This window comes from Curcuma longa, chromosome 1 (genome assembly GCF_044706935.1).
Source record: "Curcuma longa cultivar G26 ecotype Majalengka, Jawa Barat chromosome 1, ITB_CL_G26_1.1, whole genome shotgun sequence".
In the NCBI taxonomy this organism is placed as follows: domain Eukaryota; kingdom Viridiplantae; phylum Streptophyta; class Magnoliopsida; order Zingiberales; family Zingiberaceae; genus Curcuma; species Curcuma longa.
The window spans coordinates 15,141,615-15,152,033 of NC_133861.1; the positions used below are offsets into that span (position 1 = coordinate 15,141,615).

The window sequence follows — 10,419 nt, forward strand, 5'->3', positions numbered from 1 at the left end:
TTTCTCTCCTTAACAAGTCTATTTTATAATAACCAATTCGATCATATTCCATATGCTGAAATCAATGAAGTCATCCCACTTCATGGTAGGCAAAGCTATTAAGAATAATCAACATATTTTTATTGTACTAAATTATTAATAATATCAGTTTTCCAGCCAATTTATACGAGTTCCAGGCAAACGCAAAACACTCAATTTTTAAAATTTCAAACAAACAGAGCAGCTAAATAGAAGTACATAAAATACCTCTACATCCGACTAAGGTACATATAATTACCCTAAGAAGGTCCTTGTTAAGGATATTTGGATGATACAGCTAGCCTCGATCTGGCAACGATTGTGCTGGTTTACGACATGTGATGATGGTAAACTTGATTAGATTCTTGTTGTAGCCTTGGATCATCAGAGGCATTACCAATGCACCTTTAATGGTCTTCCACCCTATAAAAGCTTAGAAGTTCAACATTGGCACACTACAAGTAATTTGAGGGACGAAACAAAAAAAAAAATTACGGCTGGAGTAACAATTTGTGGGTAAAGGAGGTTATACCACTTCGCACTAAAGATGTAAAACCCTTCCATGTAAAGGCTGATCGGATGACAGCAGGCCAAAATGGAGCTACATAATCAGACCAGTCAGCCGTCTTAATGTCCTGAAACATTATGCGTTATTACTGGTAGAAGTGAGCGTCACAAGACTTGTATATATATTTGCTAAATACATTCGATTACTATACCTCAAGTGATAGAGAATTTGCTATTTTAACGTAGTCTGCAGCTGAACACCAGGACGGCAAGTAATACGCATTGCATATCTTGTTCAAGAGGCTTGTTTCATCAGGAGCCAGATTCGCCTCGGATGGCAAGAGATCTCTGTGGCACCATGTTACTATAACGATTGTTGCTCCAGGTGCAGCAACGCGTGCCAGTTCGCTCACAAACTGATTCATAAGAAAACTATGTTAGACTAAATATCAAACAGCAAAGAGTCCTAGAGCAATCATATGGCTGACTAAACAATGAGCTGCTCTTCTTATTTTCAATTTTTAGAGAATGAACTGTCTTTGTTAGGTAAGCTGCCCACAGACTTGTTAATTCAACCAACACCTGGGAGAAATTTCCAAGGACAGTCGGTAGTTGTGAGGCTAATCGATCACTTAGCCACTCTAGCTAGATACTCTGCGCTCTTGGTAGGTACAGTTTCTGCTCTCGAGATTTATTCAACTAATACCATAACATGCTCTTCGTTCTGCATTCATTCAGCTCAGGATATACAAGAACATTCATCATAATTATATAGCATCCAAAAAAAACAGCTAAGTTGTTATTGCAAAAGACAGTCTTCCAGGGAAAAAAAATGTTTTTAATGACTTGGGTTATGCCAAATTGTCCACGTTCTTATGGCCCAGACTAACCTCCAACTTGGAAATTAGAAACAATTACATAAAGCAAACAGTCAAGAAAAAGAATTCCTCATGTTTTTTTTTTTTGTTTTCTAGACATGCACAATGATTTTGTTTCATAATTTTTAATAATCACCATAGCAAGCTTTGTTTATTTCTATCCTACAAGAGATATGGAACAATGTCCAAATAGGAAAGATCTGCGGTACTGAACTACAGTTCCTCCTAAACACTCGATTTTTTCCCCCCAGGGGAATAGTGGAAACTTAATAGCATCACAGTTTCCGGGCATAGAAAAATAATGCTAGAGAACACATTCTCAAGTAGTATAAAAAACTACCTTCACTTTATCTGGCATATGCTCTCCGCTTTCCATGGACCAAACCAAGTCAAATTGTCCATCAGGAAAAGGTTGATTCAAAGCATCGGCGACTTGAAAATCTACCTGTCCATGTCCACAAGGTCATTGATAACTGAACAAGAATAAATTTTCCCCGTTGAGGCTAGAGAAAACAAGTAGAGCTTTAATACGTTAATCAATACGTCCCTCTGGAAACAGGGGGGGAAGGCAATATTGCATACCTTGTCTGCTAGTCCTTCATCAGCTGATAAAGCTTGTGCTCTCTGTACTTGGATAGGGCTCAATGTGATGCCCTGGCAATAAGCCCCATACTTCTTTGCAATATATCTAGAGCTACCTCCGATGCCACAACCCACATCCACTACCTTTTTTGGTTTTTTCAGAGGATTATCTGCGTGTAGGAAAATCAAAAGGAAACTAAATTTCATCTCATTGTTTCCACAATGCCAGAGTATGGAAGATATTTGAATTGAAATTAGACATAATAACCATGAGTTACATAGAACGTTTCTGTAAGTAACATGCGGATTGCTTATGTATACAGTCGCAAGATATCCACAGCACAGATCAAACGACCAATCGTTAAAATCTCAGGTAGAAAACAGACTAGGCCTTACACCTCAGTTTAATCAGAGAAAAAGGACCTGTGATGCCAGAAAATCGAAGCGCCGCCTCAATCATCGGGGCTTGGGCGATGCAGTGACCAAAGAAGGTGATGGAGTCATCAGGATGATAGAATCCAGGATGCTCGTAGCCCTTCCACAACCACAGCATATTCCATAACCCTGATGGCTCGCGAACGTTCAACTCAGCCGCTCCCTGCGGCAGCTCCTCACCGCGTACTTCATTGCACGCTGCCGTCTCCGTAAGCGGATACGGCGCATCGTAGAAGCCCGAGAATGGGGAGTAGCTCGACCGGAGCAGAGCATCCATCTCGGAATGATGATTCGATTAAGACCCAAGTGCGTTATAAAGGGCAAAAACAAAAAGAATAAAATAAAATAAAACAGCTGACATCAATTTAAAATTATAAAACATATTTTAAAATTAAAATTGTTTAAAAAAATACAGCTGACAAATTCTGCTATAAAATTTTTAAAGTTATTATATAAATTATAAAATATTAAATATAATTTTTTAAAGAAAAGATAAATTTATAAATGAATATAGATTGATCATAGGTGTTTTGGTTGTTTTCTGTTGTGACCAAAACTACTATATAAAAAGGGAAATTCCACCTTTGATGACAAATAAAAAGGGAAATTCCACCTTTGATGGTTCTGTAGAATTAAGAGGCTCTTAAGGATTCTTTTATTTTTGTCCAGTAAAAAACACGCCCGCATTGTCCCCACTGCACTCTCTGAGCATGGCAAGGCCAAGGAAGAATACGAGAGAGTTTATGGTACGTGGAAGGACATGACAAAATAGCAGGGCCTAAATGCTCACAGCCAGCACAGAGGATTCCCACACGTACCATTATTGTTCAAACTATTTACCAGATAGCTGGTCCGTCCAAAGGTAAGTATGATATATGAGCACGTTTTGTTGCTTGATGAAGCACGCATCATGGCGTGCACGATTATCATTTACCCTAAGAGTACGCTTCACTTAATCATGATATATAGAATCTAATCATCCACCCAGCTGCATGTGTTTACAATATGCCTGGGATATGATCCGACAGTGTCAGATCCACACAAAGCAAGCCAGCAGCTTATTACTAAGAGAATATAATTATGCCTAACCAAACATCTCGAAATAATGTAGAAATTTTAGGATCTGGTTTCTGTTATCTAACAATCATGGTTTCACATGTAGCATCAAAATCTGGAGCATGTCGAGCATTTTCTCTAAATTTGTGTTCCAAATTAATATTCACTTTATTTGAATTGTTGTCCTGGGGGAAATTGTGTTTACATCTATACCAAATTATTAAGGAAGTCACTTCGACGGTTCTACTAGCGCAGATTCTTGTTGCTAAGACTTGAACACTTCACCAATATGAAACTATAAATAGTCTTAATAGGGTTATTGTTGGGCACTATAGAATCAGAACTGAGCTAAAAAGTATGGATATTGGGAAACATAAGAAAGAAGAGAAATTCTATCAACTTGTTTCAGCCAACACAAACTCTGCTATAATTGTTAAACTGTTAAAGCCCAAGAAAGAACTCAATCTAGTTTGTTGAGGTAGAATTAAAGGGTGGGATTTTATGTTCTTGTGTCACTTTCTACTTCTTTTAATATGCTTTTCAGACTGGCATCGGTTTTTAGATAGGTGAAAGTCTAGTTTGATACCATGTTAAAGCCCAAGAGAGGATTCAATCAGACTAAAATGTCAAGGTACTTAGGTAGAGAATTTCTTAGTATTGAAGTATAATTTGAGAACTCTCATTTGTAAATATGAGACTAACATTGGAGTTTTATATCTCTGTTTCACTTTCTACTCTTTTGAATAATAGTAACTTCCATAGTGATACAATAGAACATCACTTGTGTACCCCAAAATGCCAATTCATCCAGTTCCTTGAGCTAATGAGCATCCAAAAAAAATAGCACATAACAACTAGATATGCAGCCTATCACATTTACCTTTCCTCAACCTTGAATTTTAAAACCTTTACTAAAGTTGCCAACCAACTATTATCTGTTGGGTATCTATATCACAAGAAATGGCATACCAAATTGATTACCGCGAAACAGCAGAAACAAGTAATATCTCTGAGCTATTTAAGTCAAATATGTTGATCCTATGTTGCACCCTTGAGCTTTACATAAGCTAGTACATCAACAATACTGAATCCAACCATACTAACAAGTCCATGTTTAGACAACTAATGTTTTGATGATTGTCATAAGATTGCTTGAAATCAGATAGACTCAAGATATGATAGTATGATTTCAAGTTGAAAGCCTGTGCGTGCAGAGGCTGTGTGATATCAGATACTAGTAGAAGAGGATTTTTGTTCTCCGTAAGAGTTTGAGGGTATTTTGCTTGTTCTCCATGGGTGCTATGATAAGTGTCAAAGAAAAACAATGGTTGTCCACAAGGTGCGAGCAGCCTGGTCCAAGTTTTTTTTATTATATTGCTCCCATATTATATAAACTTGAATACTATCTATGGAATAAGCTGTTTTTCTTTTATGACATTGTGATGTTAGAGGAAGTTGTTCGGTTGCAGAAAAGATGTTGAATGTATAGCATCTACTATTTGAGCAGAAGATTTAGTCATTTGGCTTCACTGTGGAGATGATTCCATATTTAACCAAGCTGAGGACACTGTTAGGCACAGATTTGAGCAATTACCTTACTGAGATTAAGGTTTTAAAAGGCTATGCAAGTGGTACACTTCAGCAAAGGTGGAATCCGTCACTCCAGCGGTCTCACACGATTGACTCCATGACCATTTGTGAGGAGGTAAATCAGAAAACTACAATTGACCACTACAAAGAGAACATTGTCTTGGCTTCGTCGAGATTCAACTATGCAAATGGTACACAATCCCACATTAAGTGGTATAGAAATTTAGCATATATCTAACTCACCTACTAAAAAAAACAGATAAAGGAACCACATAAATGGTATCTTATCTCACACAGGTGTGCACTTCCCATTGCCATTAAGTTTTGGTAGCACTGACATCAACAATCAATGCTAGTGAGGACATACCATCTTGATAAACTAGTATGGGCCCGTGTAGAGGTGGCAATTCGGGCTAGGTTGTGCAATCGCACAAGTACGGACACATTAAATGGGTCCCATTGCCAGAACCATCTTGTTAATTAAGTGGGTCCCATTAATTAGGTCAGTTGGGTCACACTCTTATCAATTAGCAAGTAATGTCCAGTCATAATAGGGCATGTGTGTGGCTGTTAAGAAATTGTTATCAGATTAAAAAATTTAAAAAATATATAAAATATCTAATGTGTCCCGGATAAGATTTAAACTTTCGTTGTTTAAAAATTATCTAATAAGTCTGTCATTTTTTACCATCTCATCATAGCCAGGGGGCGTAGAATATTTATTGTTAGCAGATCCAACAGATAAACGAGACAAAAGTTATTGTCTAGTTGGTTTATGCTCTATTAAGGCTTGGATCTTGGTTGATGGTGCAAAAGCATTCCTCTTTGTATTCTTTACCCAGGGTCGTTCTTTCTCTTTTCCTGCTTTGGTTGAAATTAGAAAGGAAGCTTTTCCCTGACCTCTTTCAGATGATCCCATGTCCAAAAAATTTTGTGCGTTCAAGTTAGCTTTACACCATTTCTAAGACTACAAATGAGATAATTTTCGGGGGAGAGCAAGTTAGGATGCTAGCTAGATGCCCCTGTCAATGGATAAATGGCGCATCAAACTTCAGTCAATACGGTTTGGAAAAAGAGTATATTATATATAATTTTATCCTACAAAATTTTGTAAGATATTGTTATTTGTAAGATTCAAACTCCTGACCTTTGTATCACACTATAATAATTTTATGGTTATACCAAGACTCTCCTTCGTCCTCTTGCCACTCAAGCTCTTTGTCGCCCTCTGCCATTGGATCTCTTTGTTAAATCTTTGGAGGTGTCGTGTAAAATCTAAGCATTTCAAAAGCACATACACACCGACTGAAAGGCTTGCTGCCATAACACTATGTCTCTTCTATTTCTGCTAAGTATTGTTTTGTTGCTCTTTATTGGCCTGGTGGGTTCAGATTCTTTCAAAAAGTTTGTTCTGTATTTTTCTCGTCACTCTGTGCACTAGATCGATCTGGTTTATTACAACTGGGTGAATATAATTTTCCCGTATCGTTTTCGAAAATAAAAAAAAATATAGTAAAAAAGCTAGTCTGGAATAAATTGAAATTGAAAAATGAAATGGGAATCTACAGAAGGCAAAGAACCAAATCTGCGAAAAGTGAATGAATGATACAGTGACAAACAGAATACCAATACTTGATGCAAAAAAAACGTTAAAAAAATAACGAACTACTTTGCAGTTGGATGAAAAGAGAAGCAAATATATCGGAAGAGAGCGAGGTGAGGGAAGAAGAACAAGCGGCACCTGAAACGCCAGCGAATCGGAGAGCCTCCTCGATCATGCGGATCTGAGCAGCCCGGTGGTCGTGGATGGGCGCAGTGGCTCCGGGGTCGTAGAAGCCATGGTGCATATGGTCGCCCCAGATGTCCTCCCACGTCCCGGAAGACGCGTCGTAGAACTCGGCAATTCCCTTTTTCAGCCCCTCCTCCGTTGTCGTCATCGCCATCGCCATCGCCGCAGATCAAACTAGACGCCGGAATCCCCACACCAAGAGAGAAGGCGTACGTACGATTCACCTCTCCGAGGCGGAGGTGCGTTGGGAAGTAGAGTGAGCGGCGCTACTTCCTGTTTAGTATCGCCTCCGTCGTGTCTGTGTCTGCCCTTAAACCTGCATTAATTAAAGTGGATATATAATTTATTTTATTTGTTAAACTTTTTAATTATAAACCTGCATTAATTAAAGATGCATTAATTATAAGCATTAATTTGTTAAGACCTCAAACTTTTTTGAGATCCTATTATTAATATAAAAAAAAGTAATGCACATGTTTTTTTTTAAAAACAAACTGTAGTGGATCTTAAAAATATAATTTATTGATTTGAATATTGTTTTTCTGATAAAAGAGGCCCCAAATTAATGATCTCGTTTGAAACATATATCCGATGAATTATCTTATAAATTAATACTTCTAAGTGCAAATTTTTCCTTTTGAAATTATAATTTAATTTTCAGTTCATTAATGAAAAGTGCACTACTAGTTAATTTATAAATAATTTTTTTTGGAATAAAAAATATTCTAAGTTGTATATATATCTAGTGATGCCAATAATTAATCACTACTCAAACCTTTTGTTTTTTAGATCGTAAATTAAAATTTAATCAAATTATTTCATTACTATGCTTAAAATTATTAAAATCTTTTAAATTTCAGATGATACATAATTTCCAAATTAACGTGTATCATTTAAAATGACAATTAGAGATTTTAGCCGTATGTCTTCATCGATCCTCTATCACATTCAGTGCACGTAATTGTTTGAAATTAAATCAGTATCTTTTCTAGTCCGTAGTTGGTAGTGGTTTATGGTTAGTTGTTCATCATCGAGACATTTCGAAAACGATTTAAAGTTTAATTAAGAGGAAATTAATGATATTTTTTTAAACAAATATCAAGATTACATTTCAAGAAATTAAAAAAAAAACTTATGCAAGTTAATTCAAACATCGACCGTTCATTCAAACAACGACGCCAAAAGCAACAACAGCCGTTCATTCAAACATAAGACACCAAAAGCAAAAATATAAACAACGCCTCGACCTATCTTTTAATTTTGAATTAAGTGCTACGAGAAAGAACGAATTTTCCGCAATCTTCTACGTCCTACATCGATCGTTCTTTGTGTACAAACCATCAAATCGTGTCAGTTTCTGGTTGAACTGTGAGATTAGTTTCTATGCATAATTCTTTCTTATAAAGTAAGGAGAAAAAAAGAAAGTAAGCTGGAGAAGGAACAAACAGAACCCCTTGAATTTCGTTGCGGCACACATGCAATGCTAAGTGCCTGCTTGCTTTTTCCACGCTCCTCTTCGAAGACGAAGCTTCTCTGTCTGATCTGGATTTCGGCGTCAAGTGGGATCATAAACGAGAAAAGCACAATATATAACAAAAGAAGCTTTCAGAAATAAAAAAAAGCAAACAAAACACAATTTGGCTACGTCTATCTATGCGACAAAAAAGCAAAAGCAAGCCAGACTGAATCGCCAATCAAAGGCCAGCTGCAATAGCATGAACAAAAGAGAGGCACAAAAGAATAAAGTTTATTGATTATGTTGCAATATATAGATGTTTACATGACAACAGCTTGCCGAAACGTTGTCCGGATAATGGCTTAGTAAAAATATCGGCAATTTGCTGAGATTATGAAACAGATAATTGTTGGCTAGCGTCAAGATAGCAAGATGAAGTTCTGAAAGAAGTGATTATATAACTGAAGTTGCATTAGCTATAGCTTTATATTCAGCTTCAGAAATACAGTGGGTTGCTTTTTCGAATTCCAAAAAAGAACATCTGCATCACTATAGGGTGGCGATATCTATGCGACAAAAAAGCAAAAGCAAGCCAGACTGAATCGCCAATCGGTATTTGTAAGCAGTCTTGCCATTGCTGACATATAGCAGAGATAGAGATCGAACAGGATATCACATTACCGTTAATAAGATGTCATCCACATAAATAAGAAAGAATATCATGGCCCTACAGTTTTTGAACCAGAAAAACTCTGCAACCAATAATTTTTTTTTCAGGGAGGAAAAAAAAGTAAAGGATAAACAAAACACAAAGAAGCTTCTGCATAACATCGGAGAACGCATCGCTCGCTTTGCCACAAACAACGATAAGGCTGGTAAAGCCTCCATGAACGTAGCACAAGTGACTAAACACGCTTATCGTCGCTACTTCCTAAAAAGTAAAAGAACATACTGTTCTATCGCTAAGCACATTTTCCAGGGACGTTGTGCAACTGCTTCTCGAATCTCTTGGAAGATCGCACTGGGAACTGAACTGAACTGAACTGAGAGGCAAAGCAAGTGCAAAGCCAAAGCGAGAGACAACGGTCCAGTTTGAAAAGGAATAAACAACAGTAATAATAATAATAAAGGAGCACTTGAAGAGTGCAATGCAGTAGTTCTAGCCAATAAATTGAAGGGGCCGATGCAGGGGACATGCGAAGTCGACTTCTCGTCTCACTCGCTGGCTGTTGCAAATACGTGGTAGCTCCCCACGGCGTTTCGAAGAAGGGGACAAAACGCTTGACGTAAATCCGCGTGGGCGATCGTCTATCTTTGTGTTGGCCTGCCTGCTGTCTAAGGAAGAAACTCTGGAGACAACAACCACAACTTAATCAAGGTGAAAGCTTCTATATAAATCTTTTCTCAATTCCTTTTGCTACGCTAGATTCCGCTTTGAGCCCTAGCTAGCTAGTGAATTCAGACAAGTATAGGGGCGGTTCATACTGAATTAATTTTGCTGTTAAATGAGCTCTCTTCCTCTATTCCAGTAGATGAACCATTAATTGGCATCTGTGCATATCTTTAACTATTGTCGCCTCTAGGTGAAGTCATTGACAGTACCTGCAATAGATCTATCTTATTCTTGGCCATGGCTAACAGCAAGATCTGTCGGCTTTATAATAAAGTAATACGCATACAAAAAGTCAGTACCGTAAGCAGTCAGTACCTTCATTTACTACTTACTATCCACTCCGAGCTGCCTTCCATTCCATGCATAATGGCAGGCAAACGCCCTTGCCAATAGCCCTTGCCAAAACTTTACTTGCCCAATATAATGAAACTATTTTACCAGATCGATCGGGCACCCAGCTTGGCATCGCCGACACCATCATTAAATAGGGCGTGGTAGGCTTCTGGGTCGGGGTTATTATAAGACGTACGCCGGCGACGCCATAGCTTTCTTTCTGATCTATTAATCCTCCGCTTCCCCTCCGCATGCAGTGGGCATCGATCGACATGGCTAGCTACTTCATGAATAGTGTTGCGTCTGATCTTGCAGGGGCAGGTACGCAGTAGCTAGGCGGAGAACAAATTAAACAAAGGACGCGACGCGCGCGGCAGAGAAG

The 10,419-nt window shown here is 37.9% G+C and overlaps 1 protein-coding gene across 2 annotated transcripts; it reads right to left on the reverse strand.

The window, feature by feature from the left end:
* Positions 1-179: 179 nt before the first annotated feature.
* On the reverse strand, positions 180-7,146 carry LOC141839738 (gamma-tocopherol methyltransferase, chloroplastic-like). Of its 2 annotated transcripts, none has more exons than XM_074727567.1 (6): positions 6,808-7,146; positions 1,986-2,155; positions 1,744-1,848; positions 738-941; positions 551-653; positions 180-441 (listed from the first exon to the last, which is right to left on the reverse strand). In XM_074727567.1, exons 1-6 carry the CDS (start codon positions 7,013-7,015, stop codon positions 317-319), a joined length of 915 nt encoding a protein of 304 aa, XP_074583668.1. In that variant the 5' UTR covers positions 7,016-7,146; the 3' UTR covers positions 180-316. The 2 variants fall into 2 exon arrangements, with proteins under 2 accessions (XP_074583668.1, XP_074583659.1); XM_074727558.1 differs by lacking the exon at positions 6,808-7,146 and adding an exon at positions 2,409-2,697.
* Between the last annotated feature and the right edge of the window lie 3,273 nt (positions 7,147-10,419).

Bases quoted from the DNA above. Each gene is read 5' to 3' on its own strand.
- LOC141839738 (XM_074727558.1), bottom strand. From the start codon at position 2,697: ATGGATGCTCTGCTCCGGTCGAGCTACTCCCCATTCTCGGGCTTCTAC. The intron at 654-737 runs GTATAGTAATCG...ATAATGTTTCAG, and splicing joins CAAATTCTCTATCACTTGAG to GACATTAAGACGGCTGACTG. The intron at 442-550 runs GTATAACCTCCT...AAGCTTTTATAG, and splicing joins TACATCTTTAGTGCGAAGTG to GGTGGAAGACCATTAAAGGT.